At 42.3% G+C, this 22672-nt stretch overlaps 1 protein-coding gene across 1 annotated transcript in view; it reads left to right on the top strand.

Annotated features, from left to right (window-relative positions):
* PDZRN4 (PDZ domain containing ring finger 4) overlaps positions 1-22672 on the top strand; it is a gene marked incomplete at its 5' end in the record, with an annotated part of 346998 nt that overhangs the window by 261199 nt on the left and 63127 nt on the right. The window contains 2 exon segments of the mRNA XM_084749464.1: positions 9507-9763; positions 12361-12463. Coding sequence (XP_084605590.1) covers positions 9507-9763; positions 12361-12463 — 360 coding nt within the window.

Below are 22672 nucleotides of genomic sequence, written 5' to 3'. Positions count from 1 at the left end.
AAGCTAAGGGAGCTGTGGCAGTTGATAGCTGCTAAGAGGAGAAATTCAATTTTCTTCAGCAGCCTTGTTTTTGGTTTGTTTTTTCAAGACAGGGTTTCTTTGTGTAGCCTTGGCTGTCCCTGGCACTAGGCATGTAGACCAGGCTGTCACGGAACTCATGGAGGTCCAGATGCCTTTACATCCCACGTGCTGGGATTAAATGTGTGCTGCACCCCCACGAGCAGCAGCAGTCGGATCCCGTGGTTGGTTTCTCATGCTCTAGTGGATGACCTCACACTCATCTCATACAGGTGTAAGCAGTACAAACTTTACTGGTATATTGTTTCCTTAAAGAAGACATGAAGTTGGGAAGAGGTTGGAGGTGGGGAAGGTGGGATACACGTAATTTAAATATATTGTGTACATGTGTGACATCTTTTAGAAAGTTCCAAGAAGCACACAGAGAGTCCTCAAGGATCATTCACTCACATTCCCAAATGTTTGGCGTTAGTTAGCGTTGGCCTTAGATCCATCCTGCATCAGGCCATAAAGGTAGACTACCAGTAGCATAGAAATGTGACTTCCCTCCTAACGGGAGGGACTGGAAAGCATGCAAGGTGATTCCTGAGGTATTTCTGCTAAGAATACGTAATCTGAATCTAATAAAAGGTAGCACTAGACAAATTGGAATGGAGGGATGTTCTACAAAATAACTAACCATCAGCTCCAGGAGACCTTCAGAACTGCTGGATACTCTCAGGAGAAGTCACACATTAGCTGCCCTCAAAGTCATCATGGTTTTAGCAGTTACAGTTTAGCCACAGGCAATTTTAACAGTGGAGTTAAATCACACAGATACACGTTTCAGCTTTCTCTGTCTTTCTTTGTTATTATTGTTTAAATCGGGGCTCTTTCAAAGCACTTTGTTTGCTCTTGTTTTTTTCAGACAAGGTCTCGTTGTATAAGACAGGTTGGATTCAAACTCCTAATCCTTTTGCTCCTACTCCTGGAGTGAGGAAGCTTCAGCTTGTAACACTGCCAGTCCAGCAGGGCTACGTTATAGGTCAGGGTTTTGTGTGACCCACAAAGCACAAAGCGAAAGAATATGTAATGGTAGGAAACAAAAGAAGATATTTTGGCAAATTCTAGAGAAAAACAACCTTGGTAAGAACAACAGAGGGGAGTCTTTATCTGTTTGATTTATTTTGCTTAATTTGTTTTTAATTGAATCTGTTAATTTGTTTAATTGACAAAGGATACTTGTACATAATTATGGGTTACAAGGTGGTGCTTTAGTATACACCATTCAAGCTAGTTACTGCATCAGCTCTGGGATGCATTTGGTTTTGTGTAGGGAGTCCTTTCAGTATCTACTTACAACAACTTTGAACTGTGCAATCAAGTATGCACCACGCTATCTGACTTTAAGGTGATAGGAGTGGAGGGCTGCTGCTCAGACCTATACACCTGGAAGGTGAGCCAGGGATGTGAGCAACATGTAGCAAGTGCTGGAAACCTGAAAGTCGCCCATTGGAAAGAGTGTCTCTCCATCCCTGGTGAGCAAGCCACATGTAGGAACTGGGGGCCATATAGAACATTCAGAATGTGCTAACTCCAAACATGGCTGCATGGAGCTGTGACAGCTGGATAAGGAAAGGACAGAAGAAATGAATCAAACATGTGACAAAGAAAAGACAACGGAGGAAGAAGACCAGGTGTGAAAGGCGAGGAGGCCCCAGGAACTTTTACAACCACTCTTAGGTAAAGATCACAACAGATTCTTTACATCCAAAAATGGAAGAAAAAGTGAGCGTTGCTTATGTCTGAGAAATTCTGTCAAAGCGAACTATGGGTAGATCAAGCAGCAACAGGTTTGGCCATTGTTGTGATGTTGCGACCCCAGGTATCACAATGAATCTCTAGGGCTGTCTATTTGGGGAGTTTTCAGACTGGGTTTTACTAAGCAGCTCAAGCCAGCCTAGAACCTTCCTGCCTCCTGAACTATAACATTGTGAAAGTCTCTCTGGAATGCTGGGAGTCTTCAATAGGAATTCACATATAGTTTATTTTAACTTGCTCAGTTCTGTTAGGCTGTGGATGTGTGAGGTGTCTGTCTTAGTGTTCCATTCCTGTGGAGAGGCACCATGGCCAAGGTAGCTCTCACAAAGCAAAACATCTAATTGAGGCTGACTTAGAGCTCAGAAGTTTTAGTCCATTACTGTCGTGGCAGGAAGCACGGTGGCACCCAGGCAGACATGGTGTTGGCGAAGGAACTAAGAGTTTCACATCAAGATCTGAAGATAGCAGGAAGGAGAGAGAGAGAGAGCCACTGGGCCTGGATTGGGCTTCTGAAACCCTAAAGCTCATCCCCAGGGACACACTTTCTCCAACAAGGCCACACCCCCTAGTCCCTGTCAAGCAGTGCCACTGTCTAAAGACTAAGCCTTCAAATATAATGAGCTTATGGGGTCATTCTTACTCAGACCCCCACAGTGTCATACAGGGCACTTATCAAGAGAGGACCTCGAAATGTCACATGCATGCAACACACACATAGACACACAAGAGACAAGCAACTGTTGACTTGGTACCGAGTCTGCACCCAACACACAGTGTGCTCTTTTCTGCACAGAAACAGTGCAGTGGGCAGAGCCCAAGGTTGCAGTGTCAGGAATTTTCATTGTCTGTGACAACCATGTCCCTGAAACCTGGGAGTCTCTGAGCTCCAAGGAATCTCTGTCACACTCATACTCAAGAAAAGGAAGCCACATCTCCCTCATTGTACAGAGAAGACAAACAGCTTCAGGCTCACCTCTGGGTCAACCTGCTCACTCTGTCCCACAAATAATTGGTACATCTTCCTTCAAAAGCTGGACCGTTGGACTGTGACCTCAAGGAGGACACTGGACACAACAGATGTGGAGGTCTATGCAGTCTATGTTTTTAATGTACTAGTTAAACAAATAATGAACACATACCTATCCACTATAGACTTTTTCTCACTGATAACATTTTTTAAAATCAAAGTTAATTTCAGTCAACTTCTCATGAAGTTTTTTTCATTTAAAAAAAATGTATCTGACAAAAAGATCTTGCTGTATGTCTGTAGCTGGCCTCAAATTCACAATTCTGCTTCAGTCTCCAGAGGGCTGGGTGCAGGTGTACGCAAGCACACTCAGCCTTCCTTGTATAAATTTGTAAATTCTCTCCAAGTTCCACTTACTATGCTTTTTACCATATGTTGTACTCAACTTAAATAACAGATGTCCTCACAGAATCAACATACCAAAGTTTAGAAGAAGAAGAAAAAGAAGCACATGCTGAAATTCTTTCAAACTGATTTGAACATTATGTCATAAGTATTTTAATGAATATAAATTTAGAGTTATTTTGAATTGTTTTCCTATCAAATGTTTTAGTAGGAATTTAAGTATATCTTCCTATATCTGTGACATGTCATGTGATCTGTCGCATTCTTTAGTTAGCAGGTAGAGAATTTAATATCAAAAATTAAGTACTGTCACTTTTGAGCCTTAGGCAAAATTAATGAACTGCAGTTATGAGTGAATCTAACAGGTCCCAAAAGTTAATTCTCTGGCCTTTTATATTTTCATAATCCTTGGTATCTATACTTCCCTTATAAAGTATTCTCTTTAGAGTTTGGGGAGGAGATTAGGGTCTTTCTATGAATCCCTGGCTGTCCTGGAACTTGTTATATAGGCCAGGCTGATCTCACACTTACTGAGCTCTACCTGCCTGCATCTATCAAGTCCTGGCAGGATACAAGGGATGGGATAACCATTGAGATGTAACAAGAATAAATTAATAAAGGAGAAAACAACAACAACAAAAACAAAACAAAACAAAACAAAAAACACTGTGCCACCATGTGCAGCTTATTGAGTGTTCTTACATTTATTCTCTTTTGGAAGACATACATGTTCAGAACTTTTTAAAAATTTTTCTTAAGAGGCATAGAAGAGTTGAAACTCTCTTATCAACCCCAGATAGTAATTCTAGAACTGGCCCCTCACTGGAGTGACTTCTTTGGACTCCGAAGTAGGTTACCTGTTGTTTCCCTGATATCTGAGAGAACCATGTATGTGGTTGGACGCGGGGGAATAATCTAGGAGGAGCAGCTTGTCCCCAAGTGGAGGCAACTGGCCCCTGTGAAATGTCATGAGTGACCACTCTTTTTTTTGCAGTGCACCCCAAGGTGTAGATGATCCCATTAAGCAGTAGCTATGCCAAGCGTTATCATAATGTGGTTTACACATGAAAAGCTGACTTCTTTACTTAAATTCACAGGTTGTTTTAGATTAATTAGCCCATCTGCCACAACAAATGAATTCACACATCGTTTGCACTGACTGCTGAAAAATGAAAAAAAATTTTTTTATCTACTGAAAATTGTGCCACCAATATAATGGGGGGGGGGAAATTACTATTAAAGACATGAGTTCTTATACATCTCAGAGCTCCTATATGTTAATTATAATCCATCCCTCAGATATTTATTCTTAGGTCTGTTTCTCAATGTAGAACTAACTGGGGGAAAAACTTCATGCAATCAGGCATTAGCGTCCCATCACACGTGCTCAGTGGGTACTCAGAATATACAGTTGATTCAGTTAAGAATTCTCACTTGGCTTCCAGTCCCCAATTTAGTCTGCATAAGCATAGCCTTATGCCAATGTCTAGTTTACCTGCGGCTAGACCTCCACAGCTATTTAACCTGCATCAGCACGGCCTCCTGCAGCTATCTAGCCTACCCTGTTCCACTATTTAGTGTTCATGAAGATAACCCCAGGTCAGTGTTTGTCCTAGAACTTCCATGCTTTGCATCTCTCCTTCCACTTCTTGCCATGGCCTAGCTGGCACCCTATTTTTGCACAATATGTCTGCTTTCTCGCTTGCTTTAATCAGGTGACTTACATATCTTTTCAGAACTCGGTCCTCACCCTCTGCGATGGCCATCCTGCTAGCCAAGGGCAGCTAAGCAGATGTTTGGAGTTCTGCTGAAATTGAATTGTAATTACTTCATTGAAATAGAACTGCAGTACGCGTCCCACAGTCTTATTAACTCATTCCAGTTAGTGCAGGGAAAGATGTACAATTGTACAGTTTGCTTTATGGTACTTGACTTCTTACTCATTCCATCTCAAAACCCCTTCATGGAAGTCCTTTTTCCTGCAGCATGCTTGACTCAGATGGCAACCCCTTATGTGTGAAGCCTTTGAGTGAAGAATTTGAGCTATAACCCATGACTTGGCTCTTGTTTTAAATAACATATTTCTGCCAGTTTGGCTTCCAAGCCCCTACATTCACTTTTGTTTTCCCAACAACTCAATGTTCTCATTTCAAGCGATGAAACATTACCATGTTTACACCTATCATGGGGTCAGCACCAGGTAGGCATCCTTACTAAACAGCTTCTCAACCACCAGCATCAAATAACAAAACAAATTAGCACTGTGCACTGTCCACACAAGATCATACTTAAGATTGAATCATAGAAGGATCTAGAAGGAAAAGGAGAAGAAGGCACTACAACGAAAAATCAAAATCATGAGGGCAGGCTCCGTGAAACATCAAATTCCATCATGGGGTAAAATCTCACTACTTGAAATACTATTTACCCCTCATTATTTGTTGATTCGCCACACAATTTTTTTCACAGAGTTAATGTTAGATGTTTTTCCAATATTCTTCCTTCTAGCCATATCTGAAGATAGCTGAGCAAGGCAACTTCCAGAAAAAAATCCTAATTAATCTCTTCTTTCTTCTGTTGTGAAAGCCGTACTTTATAAAATGCTGACCTTTTGGAAGGCTAACAGCATGTTGATGAACTTCAAGTGAAGTGAAAAAACGGTGTTTAGTATTAGTCATCCTCACATTTTCTAGGAGATCACGTGGGGCACCGGAGCCTTTAAAGGTCAGAGACTTCCTTACTTGGGGAGATATTAAATGGCTTATGAAAATAGAGGTCAGCCATATGGTAACTGACAGAAAGAGCATTGCCCAATAGGGAAGTAAGATCTTTGCGATTACATTGACTGTCCTTTAAAAATATATATATATTTGACTATCCTTAGAGCAAAGAATTAAATTTGCATACAAATGCCATGACTGTGAATGAACAGGTGTACAGGTCATAGAATCAACAGCGAGTGATCTTACTGTATAAATGTTAATATTATTGGTACACACTGTATGTTGCCATGAGAACTGGTGGGGTTTTTGCATTCTAGAACGCTTTTCAGTAAATTTTGCATTTCTGCAGTTTCTATTATACGGACTGAAATTATCCAGATTAATCTCAGCACACAGGTACACAAGAAATGAATATGGAAAAACATTTTAATGTAATACTTATTTTATTTTTAGAGAGAAGTGTTTTGTGACTATATCTACTGCCCTTTGCCACCATCCAGCGTCCCTGGAACCTCAATTATGTATCCCCTCTGTAACTTCATGTCTTCTTCCTTCTATTTTGGTTTTAACTCACTGAGTCTACATGCCGCCCATATGCGCACACAAGAGGAGCCACCCAGTAGAGCATTGGAAGCCCACAAGTGACCACATCCCCAAAGGAAACTGACTCGCCCTTCCCACCAGCCATGAACCGCCAATAGCTTCTCAGCTAGGGGTGGGGACCTCCAGAGCCCCTCCTCTATCCAAGGCAGAATTTTGATTGGCTTGATCCTGCAACGGCCTTGTGCCGGTAACCATAGCTACTAGAGTTTGTGAGCACAGTGGCCGTGACAGCAATTTGCATCACTCCTTCCGCCTTCTAGCTCTTACAGTCTGTATGTCCTTTCTTCTGGGATGTTTCACAAGCCTCGGGATAGGGGTAGCATTTACAGCTAAGCGCTCACGGGAATTTGTTCTCAGTACCGGGAGCAGTTATGTGTCTCTGTATTAAGTAGAGCTCCATGTAAAGAGAAAGCTTCTCTAACCACGATTGAGACCAGCCCAGGTCTGTGGGTCCGTATGTAAATGTTTAGGTGGCGTTCTGACAACCATTGCCACTTTACAGCAGAATAGTACGTTCCTTGCCAGGCTTATGACCTCCTGGACATTTAAAGGCCTTATCTCTTTGCAGAGCAAGAGCTTCATGTGTTTTAGGTCTATTGTTTTCTTTCACAAGTTTCAGAGGTAAGGGTGCTAGTCTGTCACACTCCAAGGTGTCTGGAAACTCAATGTTTAAAGTCATTTTTGCTTTGAAGGTCACTAAGACAAATATGAATACTGAACATAAAATTAGTTTAACACACAGGCAAGACACCCAGCCACCTCAGGGAAAAGCTAGATTAATGGCGTTGTCTGTCTACTGTTTGCTGACAGACACACTTTATGCACCAGTAGACTCTAATGTAGGACTGAGGCGAGTCCAGCCAGACATCTCTCATTTCCGCAGACATTGCTTAAAGCCCCTTCAGAAGGACGGGGGTGGGGGGGGGTGGGGGGGGGTGTGTGCCTGTGCCTCACCCTGCCACTGCCAGCAAGAGACTGTTTTGGATGTAAGGCTGCCATAAAAGTAACAAACCAACACCGTTCCAAGAGAGGGTAAGGAGGAATCCACCAGGAGTTCTTTCTGAAGTGGCAAGAGAGACTTCACTATGTTCAAGGACAAAAGGTGGGAATGAGTGAGCAGTTCACTCAGGGCAAGTCCAGACCCTTGACGCTTTTCGCTGCTTCTTCTTGCTCATTCTCGCAATCTGACACTCATAAATACTGACCACACTGGGACACATGGAGGAAGACACTGTTCGTCACAGAGCTGGGGTTGTCCTCCTGCTGTCCAGCCTCTGAGTGCGACTCTCTAATTATCCTTCCTCAGGGAGATACCAGTGGCCCTGGTCCCGGGGCCCAGTCAACCAGAAAAAGCTCAAGGTTTGAATGACTGTGCACGTAAGTGTCTGTCGAGTGTCCACATTGCCTATATGCCTGAGTCAGACACTCCGAGGTTGTGTCAATGAAACTTTAGGGTCATTTTCCCAAGTTCGGTCCACAGAGACAAGAATGAGAACGTGAAAGTGCAGGTTGGTGAACGCATGCGCACTGCTGCACGCCACCCAGATGTCCATCAGAGAGTCTCCCTGTGAGCCAGCAACTGAACTGAGACATGTTTTGCTGGTGTGGAAACTTATTTGCTCATTGTTTTGAGGGTACATTAACTCTTTCAGGGTCCATTGAGCAAATTAGCTATCCTAGGTCACATTAAGCTTGTCTCTGGATGACAGGACCCTTTCACCTGGCATTGTATCTCAGCACACATACTTTCTTTGTCCACTCAGAGAAAGAGAGAGAATGTGCTCATTTGAACGTCAGCAACCGTACCACAGCTAACATGACTTCCTCTTCTTGTTGGGTACTTGGGGCTTTTTAAAGAGTTTGTCAACTCATGGCAGTGATCACTGCTTCACCCACAGGTTAGCGGTTTAAATAGATGTCTAGAAATCAAGCCATTTCCGGGGTGTTTGGGACAGTATTTTGCTACCAAGTCCCTCTTCATATCTGTTAGATTAATTAATATTGGATAATTCTGTATTGTAGGGATATTTATTAAGAGAACCTCAATTCGTGGTGTATATTGTCAGGATGTATTTGAGGACAATAGTCTGCCACCATTGTAAGAGCAGTCTGGGAAAGAGTTAGGAGAAAGTCTGTGTGCTACTAACACTGGGGGACATTGCTGGGAACACCTTAGAAGGCAGGTGAGGGAGAGTCCCACAAAAGAATGACTTTTTTTTTCATCCTAAATGCAAATGGTTCTGTCACTGTTGGGGGATGACAATGGAAAAATGGGGACAACTTCACCCGTCTTTTATGTCAGAAGCTACCATGAAGAGTTAGGTACAAAAATAGGCGAGGGTCCAGCAGAGTGTAGAGTCCTCTTTCAAAGGGATTTAGAATAATATTCGTTTTAAGCGTGAATGAGTCATCTGGGATCTTATGACAGTGCTAGTTCTGACTCAGCAGATCTGGGTTCTGCATGTTTAAACTGTCATCAGTGCTGCTGCTGCTGCTGCTGCTGCTGGCTGGTGGGTCATGCTGAATTGTAATGCTCTCATATAGTGCACACATTCAATGACATGGCCTTGAGTAAAGACAAGTATAAAGAAATTGGACAATATCCTGAAAAGGTAAGCTTCAGATGGAGTTTCAGTTAAGTATTAAAAATATTACAAAAGGTTGGTAATTCCTTAAGTGTTGTGTGAATACATATGCAGTGTTTCTACCTAGCTGAAGATTTGGGTGAACGTTTTTTCTGATGCAGGGTTAAACCATTTAAACATTTTAAAATAATCCTGGTGGTGTTTTACTAATAAATCGCAGATACTTCATAATGATGTGAAATGTTTTGGTCTAAGTTGCCGCTCCCTTATGTTAGCAGACAGTTCAACAAATGCCAACGACTGATGAATTATCCATTCAAACACTTCACATGAGAACTGGTCGGTCTGTCCTGGAAGCGTTGTGTTCTGTACTCTGAGATGCGTGCTGTCCTCGTGTCTTCATAGGTCAATGGCAAGGATCTCTCAAAGGCTACCCATGAAGAGGCAGTGGAAGCCTTCCGAACCGCCAAGGAGCCCATAGTGGTGCAGGTGTTAAGAAGGACTCCCCTCAGCCGACCAGCATACGGCATGGTCCCGGAAGTACAGCTCATGAATGCCAGCACACAGACGGACATCACATTTGAACACGTCATGGCCCTGGCCAAGCTTCGACCACTCACCCCTCCAGTGCCAGACACCTGTCCGTTTCTGCTTTCTGACAGGTATCCCTTCCCTTTCTCATAAAGCCCTGTCTGCCTGTCAGTCACCATTTAAAGAGGGCATTAGAAAGACCTAGATATCTCCCAAGTGGACAGTTCTAGGACTGGCTCCTCCCTCTCTTCAGGAAGTCTCCCCTTGGTTCTCGGCTCTCCTTGCCGCTGTCCTCTTTGGCCACATGGTTAGCTGGGCTGTGGAACCAGACTTCCCAAGGCACAGTGACCAGCTTTGTTCTGCTTAGCTCCCTTTTTCTCTCTACCCTTCAAGGCTCAGAGTCCCAGTCAGGGAAATAACTCTCCTCACCAAAGCTGCCAAAAAGCCTCATTAAGGCCCAGGTGAAGGTGACACGCTGGCACCGTGTTTTCCTCTGTGAGTTAGCCCTCTCTCCCGTGCTTTTTCTTTCTCTACAAAAGAATCTAGGAAATTGATTTAATTCAACTACAGTTCTCCAAAGAAACCAATTACCAGATCTACCGAGATGCAAACAAAGGGTCCAGGTTTTCATAGAGTAAACACAACACTCGGAAATAAGCAGCAATTAAAGGCATTTTCTCCCCAATTTTACAAATTTAAAGGCGGGGTATTTTATTTAAATAATGTCATCTGCCTGGTTCTTGCTCCACACATTGTGTTCTCTATATTAAGTAATTTTCATGCATTGTCCGGATTTGCTTCCCTAAGAGCTACAGTCCCTTTAGGCTGCATTTCCACTGCTCTCTGTACTCCAGCTTGTGTTTTGTAAGACACCCATGTCACTGTGCCCGGCCTCAGCCTATGGTCCCAGCCTATGAGATCCTTCCATCGCCTGTACAGCAGACTCACCTGGGAACACTAGAAGACCCTCAGTAGGCACTCCGGCCAATTAATTAAGATATTTTAGAGTGGACTCGAGCAAGAGCAATTTCTCCAACACTCCCTGAGGCACTTATAATGCACAAGCAAGTTTTTGAAACTACCCCTTGAGACTTCAGCCTGCAAAAGGGAACACCCTGTGTGTTTGTGTGTCCATGTTCATCTGCCCGCCTCACAATGAGTAGCTCTTATACCAGGCAAATGAAAGATGAAACTATGAACAGATAGAAAGCTAGTAGCCCCTGGTATGTATGTTCTGGAGTGGAAATGAACAATGAGTAAACAAATAAGTGAAATTCATGCATGCATCCCAACACGTAGAAAGCAACTTGCAGAAAATGCTCCCTTGAATGAGCAGGAAGTTAATAGGAAATAAAATAAGAGGAAGTAAAGTTATCTAACTTTAGCACGTTTTGGGTAATATTCCAATTGCTTGGCCTTGCTGCCTCAATGAGTCCTCACAACAGCCTTAGGTCAGGGTGCCTTTGTTCTCACCATCCTGGTGTCGCAGAAGAAGAGACACATGCAAAGGTCCTTAGCCGGAAGTTTCGGAGTCTGGCTTCTAATTGGGCAAAGACTAGCTAACATTCCTTAACTGGTAGGGGTGAGAGGGGGTGGGGTAGATGCTTTTCCCATGTCTTGCAGCCGCTCCTTCCACACCATGTGAGCCCCACAATGTCCATATTTTCCTTTTAATTACTTTCTTATACTAAAATTGCCTCTCAGCTATTTGCCTCATTTAATAAGGCAAGAATCGGATTTTGTGCATGGGCATGTTTGCAGCAACTGGCACCGAGCCTGGCATCCAGTAGGCACTCAGGAAATGTTTGTGAAATGACTGAGGTCTTTCTTAATGGCAGCGGCATTGCCTTCTTACTGGCTGAAGGGCAAGGGGAAGACATCGATGCCCCAGACAGAGGGTTGTCACTTTCTCCTTAATAGTTTGTATAGAAAAGGGCGTGCCTATCTGATAGACAAGCAGCCATGATGCTGCCTCTTGCTGCTTTTGCTGTTTGGGCTCGCATTGCTTAATCTTTAGCAGACCAGCAGCCCTAGTAATAGTAACACGTCATAGGCAAGGACTTACCTCTTACCTTGTAATGGGGCATGAGCATAGGCCTCACCTTTAGGACAATGGAGAGCTAGTCTGTGCTATTTGAACTTACTCAGGATCCTTATAGACTGAAAGCTGTCACCAGGGAAGGGGTTTGTTTGTTTGTTTGACTATCTGTGTGCACGCCCCTTATCAAAGGGGAGGGTTGGGTTATGACAATGGTGAGATAGCATCTTGAGAAACAGACAGAAGTATATGTATATTTTCTCATCTAAAAAAAAAAGTGCTTCTGAAAATGCCAGTGAATAGCCAGTTTGGCTCTGTGGCCTTGCGCCATAGTGCACCCCTCTGAGTAGGTGGCAATCCTAAATTGCTACACACCTGTGCAGGTATTGTCACATTCAATGGAGAAAGAGTGTCCATGAAACACTCTGGGCCATAGGAAAATTCTCACTGGTCTCATCACGAAATGAAGCTAGAATCCAGAGCCTTCCTCCCCTTAGCCTTCAGAAATAGGACACTGGCTGGTTTCATCAGTGGGGAGACAAATGTGTGCTTCTATTGAAGGCGGAATCCCTTAGGCACGAACAGACTTACCCCAAAGCAGGAAAGGGTAGTGTGAAACTCTAAACTCCATTTTAATCAAGGAAGCCATCCTTGGGATCCATTGCTGTGTTGTTGTGCAACTCCCCACAGCTGCCATTCTCTTCATCCTATGGAGCCCGGATTTTACGAGGACAATGAGTACGCCCCCAGCTTGCCCGCTGATGCAGACAGAGCTGAAGACTTTGAATATGAGGTAGGACCACTTCCTGTCATGTTTCTTCATAAAGTTATGGTTGAGGGGACTTTGCATAACAAAGAAACCCGTTTCGTCTCAGAAATAGCGTGTTTATTATATGCCCAGAATAAAATCTTTCAGGTGGTTTGGCATTAGTAATTTGTCTATACTATTTTAAAGCTATTGCAAGATATTTGTGCAGCATCAGCTTGGAAACAGTTTGCTTACAGCTTTGTTATTATATACACGTATAACATATGCATATATAAAAATATTTTAGAGCAGCTGCATTTACCTTTCTTAATATAAGTGAATTTCTAGAGTTTAGAAAGAAAATTATTCTTTCCCTTGCATAGTCCAGTATTAATTGATAAAATTAACTTCATTTTATTTTCTTTCACAAACGTATTTTCTCTGTATTATGATTCAGGTGCAACCTGGAAAGAGTAGCTTCGTAACTGTTAGAAATAGAGAAAGAGTCTGGTCCCATCGTTAAACTCTGCAATCTTCACAGGGCACACTAGGCAGTCCATCTGCAGCCCAAAGCACTTCACAAAACCCATCGAACAAATTATTTAAAGCATTTCACAAAAGTTAGAGGGTTTTATCCTGATATTTCCTCACTTCCGCAGTTCATACATGTTGAGTTCGGAGTGCTTTGACATTTAGAAATGCGGTAGATTGCGGAGGAGAAGGCACGGGCAAACAGGCAGAGCATCCACGATTACCTGCCCTTTAATGCCTCAGATGATGTCATACGAGTTCAGCAAAGTGTTCTTCCTATTTTACAAGCAGGAAATCCGGGAGTCTTCTCCCTTGGGAGGCTCTGAAATCAAATAAGGCTAACTCAGTGAAGCTCACCTAAAGCAAACAGACGTTTATTTGAAATCCTCCCTCCGCAAAAGTCATCGCACATGGTTGTGGAAGTCATTATTTTCCTGCAGCTGGGGTTCAGAAAGATGTGCGATGACACCTCGGATCTGAGTTTTGTCATGGTTGTTCGTGTTAAATTTTTATCGCCTCTGGTCCCTTATGCACAATTTTAGAAGCTTGTTCAGGTGTAGGCAGGTTCTAAGAGACCCAATACATTTATTTCATCTAGTCATAAGAAATAAATGACAGTATTGAATCACAGTTTTGCTATTCAAATAATAGCAAAAACTGGCTTTCAGTTAGAGCCTTTTGGGTTTTACGAGTAGGGTTTTTCATTTAGTTTCTATCTTACAGCTTTAAATAAGACAATATTTTGGGTGGGTCCGGGAGGAAGCTAAATGTGTTAAGAGCAAAGAGTCTTTTGATCAATCAGATGTCATTGAAATACCAAAATAAAGACAGGTTTCCTTTCAATTCTATAGGGCACACTGGGGCTAAACCATACCCTCCTTTTGGTCAGTATCTATCCTTAGTAGATGCCAATATCAAGACATTGAAATTGGCAAATTACACCTCTCTATACCTGTAATCTCAACTAATCACCCATCATCACCATTAATTTGCTGTCATCTGTGATCTTTGTTGCCAAAGGTACCTTTCTGAATAAATGAAATAAAAAGAATAATTGAAACAAAGAAGCGAAACATTTGCTATGACAGTTTTCAGCCTTGAAAACACACACATACACACACACACATGTGAACGCATCATATATGTTTAAGGACACAGGCAAATGACTGAAGGATCAGTCACCTACTTTATCTGAAAATACTTGCTCTATCCAGAACTTTTCAGTTTACTATGGTCGCACCCAGAAGTGACACCCAGCAGCCCTCACGGCTCATCAGGTGAGATCAGAAAATCTTGTCCATCCGTGGCCATCACCAGAGCCTGTCCTGCACACAGGACATGTCTGCATGTTTAGCACGTTGGGCATGAATGCTGATAGGTGGAGTGTTCCTGTGACTAGCTGGGATGACCTACGTCTCATTGTCATATCACCCTATACATTGTCATTCTAAACGGAAGTGCCCATCACTGTGGCAGTCCAAGAAGCAGAAAGAGCCTCCCTACCCTTTTCATGCGCCTTCACACATTCATTTGTCCCAAAGAACTCCTGGCGGCAAAGTATGAACTCGGTGGTGATGTCCTTCAGTCCCAGTGCAGCTTAGTTTCTAGAGAAGAAAGGTAGACAGTGAACACATTGAATGCATGAGTTCTGTGAGGAGGAGAGGAGTTGATGAAGAACACGGAGAGTGGGTCACTGAGGAGAGAGACTCGTGGGATAGGGGCAGGTTGTTCTTCCATTATACATGGTGGTCAGGGAAATCCTCTCTGGTGAGATACCCGGAGAAAAGGAGCGACGAAGACACTGGGAAGGACCTTTCCAGAAAGAGGGAAATGCAAGCCAAAGGCCCAAGCAGGCTCATTTCACTACTTCCATATTGGCTGTGATAAGATATCACGGCCAAGGTGACACACAGAAGATAGGGCTCCCTTAAGCTAATGAATTCAGAGGGATAATAGCTCGTGATGGTGGAATGAAATCATGGCGGCTGGAGCAGAGTCGGAGATGTCTCACTTCCTAAACTGTAAACGAGAAGCAAAGACAGAGAGTGGACTGGGAACGGTAAAATCCCTTAAACTCTCAAAGCCCTCCCCCAGTTATAAGGATGTATGTGACGGGGCTGTATGGTGAAATAGATCCACTTAAGGGGTTTATTAAGGGAATGGAATACATAGATCATCTCTGGAGACACACAAGGGAAGAAGGGGAATTGGGAGGCATTCCCTTTATAGGTCGACCTAGGGCATGCGCAGGAGGTGCGCAGGATGTGTTTTCGACCATGCTTCTAGGGCGGCTTTGGTGTTGCCTGTTTTCCCATGGTCATCGGGGCCTTTAGGGGTGACTGTATCATTGCCTATTTACTAACACCAGTGACACACTTCCTTTAGCAAGGCCACACATACTAAGCCTCCCCCAACAGTGACACAAAGTGGAGACCAGGCATTCAAATGTGCAAACCAAAACTACAGGGAACAATTCTCAGGCAATCCATTACAAGGCTTGTATGTTGGGGGGGGGGGGGGCAGCTCAATAACTAGGAAAAAGGGTGGCGGGAGGCCACGCTTGAGGGGGCGGAGGTGAGGCAAAGTGAGAGGGTGCAATCTGGAGTGGCCTTAGCCTGTGAGGTGACTCAGTGCTGCTCTGTCTAAGAACACTCTGGCAGAGGTGTTGGGCATGGGCACTGCAGGGGAGGAACAAAGGTCTCAGCAGGGGAGTCAGTTGAGAGGGAGAGGTGGCTTTGGCTTGCCTATAGGAAGTGGTGGTGGATAAGGGCGGAGCTTGTAAGGATAACGTCTAAGGAGCACTGAGGCAGTGTCTTCCTATCTGTGTACCCATGTCTTACCTCGGACCTGTCAAACAATTTTTAGTGAGGTGTTTTTTTTTTCTCCTGACTTTTAAAAAGCAAGGTATGATATAACCTACTGTGCTCTCTCTCTCCCTCCCTCCCTCTCTCTCTCTCTCTCTCTCTCTCTCTCTCTCTCTCTCTCTCTCTCTCTCTCTCTCTCTCCTCTCTTTCCCTCCCTCCCTCGCCCCCCTTCTCCCTCTCTCCCTCTCTCTGGTTGTAAAGATTGCATTCTGTGCTTGCTCCAACACAGACCATGGAAGGTTTTAGGCATGTTTTCACAGACTGACCGATGACTGAACCAGAGCTGATTGCTTGTCTTCTAAGTACATGGATAGAGATTTTAGTACATGAAGTATTGACCGAATAGAACAGAACTCAGCTATTTTAAACATGCAGATCATTAAAATTGATAGATTAACAGCTTCCATAGGAACCAAGATGAACAGTGAATGTTTTCTTTTCTTTTCCCTTCCTTTCTTTTCTCTTTTTTCTGTTTTCTTTCTTTCTTTCTTTCTTTCTTTCTTTCTTTTGAGGGATGAAAGATGTCACAGACTATGTGTCAACATTATGGTGACCCTAGTGTACTAGGGGTCTCTATGAAACTTTAATGACACCTACACCTCACCATGAACTATTACTACTTTCCCCAAGAAAAATATTTGACTGGGTTTAAGAGGACCAGTCTACATCAAAAGATTCACAGCTTGAAATTTGTTCTCTATTTTTTTAAAAAATCACAATGACACTTGTTTTCTAATTTTAAAAGATATATGATTTTAATTTTATTGGGGGAGGAAAAGAGTATCAAATTTAAAGATTGTACCTATCATAAGATTTTAGGGTGCTTCCTGATAGTACCACAGAAGACCAAGCTTCTCTTCTTTATTTTTCCATTCATTTTTCCCCCTTACAGCCTGTCAAGGTTGAAATAAATCATAAATAGCCCTTAGCAAGGCAGAAGTAGGTCTGAAATCCAGTCTCCATGAGAAATAATTCACAGGGAAAGCCTCCAAGAAATACAGAGTCTCCATCTAACATCTAATAGAGATGTGTTTGCCTCTGCCGGCTGCAAGGAAGGAGCTGGGGTTTTTTTGCTGCTCTTTCATTGTGTTTTTGTTTGGTAGGACTTGTCATTAAATCTCGAAAGTCAGGGCTGGCGAGAGAGTCAGAAATAAGTAGAATTTTAGTAATCCAACACATCTCATTACAGCACAAGGGGAAAAATTCAATCAATGTTTTCGGACCTTCGGGTGTTTATAATTTAGCTGTGCTAATCGAAGTCACTTACTCCTTTCCCCCTAAGATGAAGAAAAGTAGCATACACACACACACATACACACACACACACACACACACACACACACACACACACACACAAGAAGCAGGAAAAAATTGAAATTTATTTGAATTGGGATTAAAAGTGGAAAAGAGAGGCCATGATGTGTCTATGTACATGTTAACTGAAAATTGAACCACTCTGGCCAGTGTGTAAGAATAAGCATTTAGCATATTAATTAACTTCCGCTTGGCAGTACTTACGCTGAACCAAAGGGGACCTTTGCACTTGGTGTTGTTTTGCAAAATGTGGCTCTCGGTGCTTTGTGCAGAATATTTATGGGAGCAAACTATCATATTCCTCTCACAGTTAGAGTTATGAAGTGTACAGAATTCCCTTAAACACACACACACACACACACACACACACACACACACACACACACACACACACCAGAACTATAATTTATTAGATACCGGTCATTCATCTGGACAGCTTCATGATTTGCAAAGTTGCCTCAGAGAAAAAAATCTCCCCAGTGTACTGTGTAAAGAACTAAGTGTTTTTCTAAGTGAGCCTGGAACTTTGTCTGTCCTGTTTATTATTTCATCACAGCCTCTGCCTCACGGTAGGACCTCGGTCAATATTTGATGATGGAATAAACTAGAGCTGAAGGACCATACCTTCTGTATGGACCAGCTTCTGGGGAGTTTAAACCCTTTGCCCTCTTCCGTCTGTTAGAGGGAGTTTAAATAAAGCTGAGGCCACCATTCAGTGACAAGAATGCCCCTCCCTTTGCAGCAGGTGTTTGGTTGTTTTTTTGTTTTTGTTTTTGTTTTGTTTGTTTGTTTTTTGTTTTTGAGTCAGAGTATTTCTCGGGAGGAGACAAAATGGTGGAAGTTAAAAAATAAAGTTAAAGTTAAAAATATAGCTGTTATCTATATTAGCTATTATTATGTACAATTACAAAGCTCATACTTGGTATAAATTTCTATTTTTTCCCACATGTATGTATGTGAATTGTAGACATTTGTTCACATGTGTGGGGGTCCATGTGTATGCAAGTGTGTGCGCATGCGTGCAAAAGCCTGAAGTTGACGTTGGGAGTCACTGGTTGCTCTCTACTTCATTATCTGAGGCAAAGTCTCTCAGTTCACCTCAGAACTCATAGAGCAGCTAATCTGGCTTTCTCTAGTGATCCCTGTCTCCACCTTTCACGTGTAGGCATTATAGATGATGCTTACTTGGGTTCCAGGGATCTGAACTCTAGTCCTCACACTTGCACAGTAAGCATTCTAACCACGGAGCCATCTTCCAAATATGACATGTCCTTCAACCAACCCCTGTGCCTCCTTCATAAGGCCTACATGAAGTGCTCGTTCAACATGAGTGAAACAGCCAAACAAACAGTGGGCTGCTGCCTGTGCAGGCATTGACAATGAACCATTGATGAAAGGAGCCCGTGCGGAGGATCTGAAGCATCATGGAGCAAGAGGCTATAAGGAGGATTATCTATGGGCAGGAGATTGTAGAGCAGAGAGAAACAGAGTAGAAAGCACAAAGAGTTCCTTATCCTGAGCTGTTACGTCACTGGAGGTTGTACGCCACCAGCCTCTTTCCTTTCACTTTCCAGTCACCCTTCGCAGCCATGAAAGAAATATCCAAAACAATTCTAAACCACTGACTGCACAGCAAAATCAACCATTTAGAAAAATTCCCTTTGTAAGACTCAGGCTATGGAAAGGTTCTGATTGGAAACCTGATCTAGATAAAGTGTGGAGATTTTTTTTTTATTCCTTGAACATTAAAGGCAATATATCAGTGTGTCCATATGGAGTTGGCTCATTGGAGTACCTGTTAATGGTCTTCCACTCCTGCCATTTCTTTATGTCAGCTTAGATCTTGAAGGCCAGTCCAATGACTTGTCATATATTGGAACATATGCTTTCAGTCTGCTTGATGCACTTTTTTTTAATCCTACAACTGTGATCCCTTGGCCTGAGACACGATTTTCTCTAGACAAGGCTTTGGTATCAATTACAGAGGCCTTTGTCTCTGTAGTCACCATCAAAGTTGTCACATCAGATATAATTTATGTGTACTTGTGCTGGATTGTGGGCTAGTCCTCATCTTGACCAAACACCCAAAATTTGTTTCAGCTCTTCCTGGCACTAAACAGTCCATGAGCATTGTCATGATCCTGCCTCTCTAGGCATGATGGACACAAGACTCCTCAACTCAGCCGAACTCAAAGAAAAGTGTGGGCTTTCCACGTTTCAGGTCTTTGCTTGCGGGATGCTTCATCTTTAGATCCCCTTCTGATAGTCTCTACCATTGTTCCAAGATGGGACAGAGCATCATTTTCTCAGGAGCACTCCACAACATCCTCCTCACTTAGGAGTCCATCTTTCCCACCTGTTTTTGTTTGTTTTGTTTTGTTTTGTGTCTGTTTTTTCGTGAGATATATAGTTCCTCAGGGTAGCTAATGTTGGCCTCAAAGCCCTAATTTTCCTGCGTCAACCGTTTGAGTCCTACAATTACAGGCACACATCACATGGCTAAATTTTTCCAAATAAATTGCCCATCTTGAGATAAATCCTGGTGGTTTTATTTAATATTAATTTATTCTATTTTATGCTCTATGTACGTGCCTGAGTGTATGTACGAGCACTGCGTGCATTCCAGAGACCTCAGAGGTGACAAGAGATGTTCAATGCCCTGAAACGGGAATTACAGATGGCTGTGGGCCACCATGTGGGTACTGCAAAGTGAACACTGGTTCTCTGCAGCAGGACCTGTCTTGTCCTAGTTCCTGGTTTCTAGATCTTTGACATCACAAGAAAAGTCCCTAAAACAATGACAATTCTATCAGAAGGAGGATGACAGACTAGCAATTTGAAATATGATGTGGCAGTCTTTGTTTTCCCCCACGCCCTTCAGCTAATCCAACAATCAAAGTAAACAAACTCGAGCATATGCTTTTGCCAGAAAATAACCGAAGGATTTTTTTTTGTCACCATCTTCACAGGAGAGATAGTTTCACATGAAACATTTAAGTTGGTGAACTGTGCTAAATAGGTACTCTAGTTCACACAGGTGATAAATGACGGTGATCTGGTGTCACTAGGACCCCATGCCCTCGTTTCTCCTGAACAGTCCTGGAATGTGGCTATTATTTTAGTGCAAGTATGAATATGACATCTTTCACATTCAGACATATCCTACTTGACCAATACTTTGTGAGGTTGTTTTAATTTTCATATCTGTCAAACTTTAATTAAGGCTGACAATTTAGAATTGCATGTAATACAGTCTTAATATTCCATGCAGACATAAGTCAAAGCTTTTTAATTTTAACACCCATGTTTATTAAATTGAATTATTTTCCTAAATTGTGAGAGCCTAGTAGGAACAAGAAAAAGTCTTCCTTCAAGCATGATTATAAAATGAGACCACAGGTTGAGAAGTCATCAAAGTTATTGTAATTCTTTGAGGTTTCTTGCAGAATAAAATGAGATTAGTATTGCTGTTGATTGGGTTATATTATTTTATAAAACAAACATGAAGCAAATCTGCGTTTCACCTCACTGATTATAACAGCACTCAGCCTTATTTGAAAAGCAAACAGTGAAAGCAAATTGAACCTTCCGAGTTAGTTATTCAACAAGGTAACCATGGACGATTGCTAGGAATCTAGCTATAAAATGAAGATTACGTACATCACACCTATAAATGATATCTAAGTGCCAACATTCTCTTTGTGTTTGAAGACACTCAGATGCACATGCAGAGGACTGCCTTGCACTCCTTAAAGGCATCTGTGAAAGTTTGTGTTTAAGGCGAATATTTGCATATCACGTTTTTTTTTTCTCCACTGACTTTCTGTAGACTCCATTTCCACAACAGCGGGAAGATGAAAACTGCCTTCTTTAATGTGTGAGGCAAATGCGTTGGGATCCCAGTTTTCCTTTCAGATGCCATAGCATCTGTAGAAGGGAAAGAACAAGTAACATGGGCATGGCTCTAACTCCATTTCTTACACGGACCTTGGGAATAATTTCTTGAGTCCCAGTGCCCTACGTGTGAGCTTCTCAGGATACCCAGAGTTGACTATGGGCTCATCTGTCAACACCTGCTTCTCAGTAGGCAACTGTAGCTGCTATAAGCAACATGAGACAAATGCACTGTCAGGTCATTTCCATTTTAACAGTGTCTTAACATCATTGGCATATCAGTCTTTACTGATGAGCTTTTATAGGGTGAGTATACCATTCACATGTGTACACATTCTGTGTTCCGTACTGTATCACTTCAACTGGGAGTAAGCTGCTTCACTCTCCATTTTAGCTTTAGGTTCAGAGCACATTTCCGCGTAACTCGTATAAATTTTCTAATTTCAAATAGCTGGTATAGTGTGTAAGGATTTCAAAACAGTATTTATTTACATTCAACACTTAGATTTTTAAATTTAAAAAATATTGAAAACAAATTTAGTACAGATTTTTTTCCCTACCATATTACATTGTCTTTAAAATGAACATTGGAATCCTCAAGGCACTCTGGTTTGCCTGGGAATTATAGCCCCTCACCTGCTCCCTGGAGAACAGAAGCTCCTGATGAAGGCCTTGGTCTGTGTTTGGCTAGCAGTGTTCATTGGGCATTAAGTAATGACATATAATGTAGTCTGTACAAACAAAAGGTGTGTCATTAAGCCAAGGATTATGCTTTGTGTCCCATAGAGGTCTCAAACATAAACTGTTAATATTATCATCTACACTGTGCCACCTGAGACAGACATGGCATCCGATGTGCATGCCTCTCTCCTGTATGCGTGACCTTTTTGTTACTGTGGTCTCACTGTTGTGTGGGGTGTTTATCTTTTCCCTACTTAATGCATCAAATCTTTGTCAATGTTTCAGAAATCTCTTCATGGGAAAAAATTTTTCAGAACTAAAGTTCATATGGCAGTATATGTGATTAGCTAACTCTTCAAATAAAAGCATATGGAAAAGAGGTTTTCAAGATATATTGGGTTATATTCTTACAAGCAACATGAGGGTAGTCTCACTAATACTCAGTGGCTTTCTTTCCCTTTTATCATGCAATTTTATTTAATAAATTGTAGAAGAATGTTGGGAAAATAGTGCCTGGAAGTAATGAGCCGTGGAAGCTGGGAAGAACTGGTGGTCAGTTGCACCACCTGGGGTCTACAGGTGCTGTGCATCGTATGGTTCAAGACCCCAGAAGAAACTATTTTCATTGTTTTCATCACAAGAAATGAAATTCCCGAGGAGATAAATATGACTAGCGCTACTTGAGTATTACACAGTATATGCATGTATTCAAACAGTACATGGTGCTCCAAATGTGTAAAAATCTGTGTCAACCAGAACATTAACATTAAACTTTAATGATTCTTGAATTAAATATTAAGTTTATGAAACTAACACTTCTATCAGTGTAGCAAGTGGGATTAACGTTATAGACAATGTTTCTATGTACCTACCTCTAAATTAGCTGTATATGAAAATATGTGTCCACAGTGCATGGCTGATTAAAAGCCTGTGATGGATAACAATGGGATCACATTTTCAAAATATGAAG

Source organism: Acomys minous (assembly GCF_964271855.1).
Source record: "Acomys minous genome assembly, chromosome: 12".
Lineage (NCBI taxonomy): Eukaryota > Metazoa > Chordata > Mammalia > Rodentia > Muridae > Acomys > Acomys minous.
Note: the sequence above shows the minus strand (reverse complement) of the source record. Positions and strands in the feature narration are given on the sequence as shown.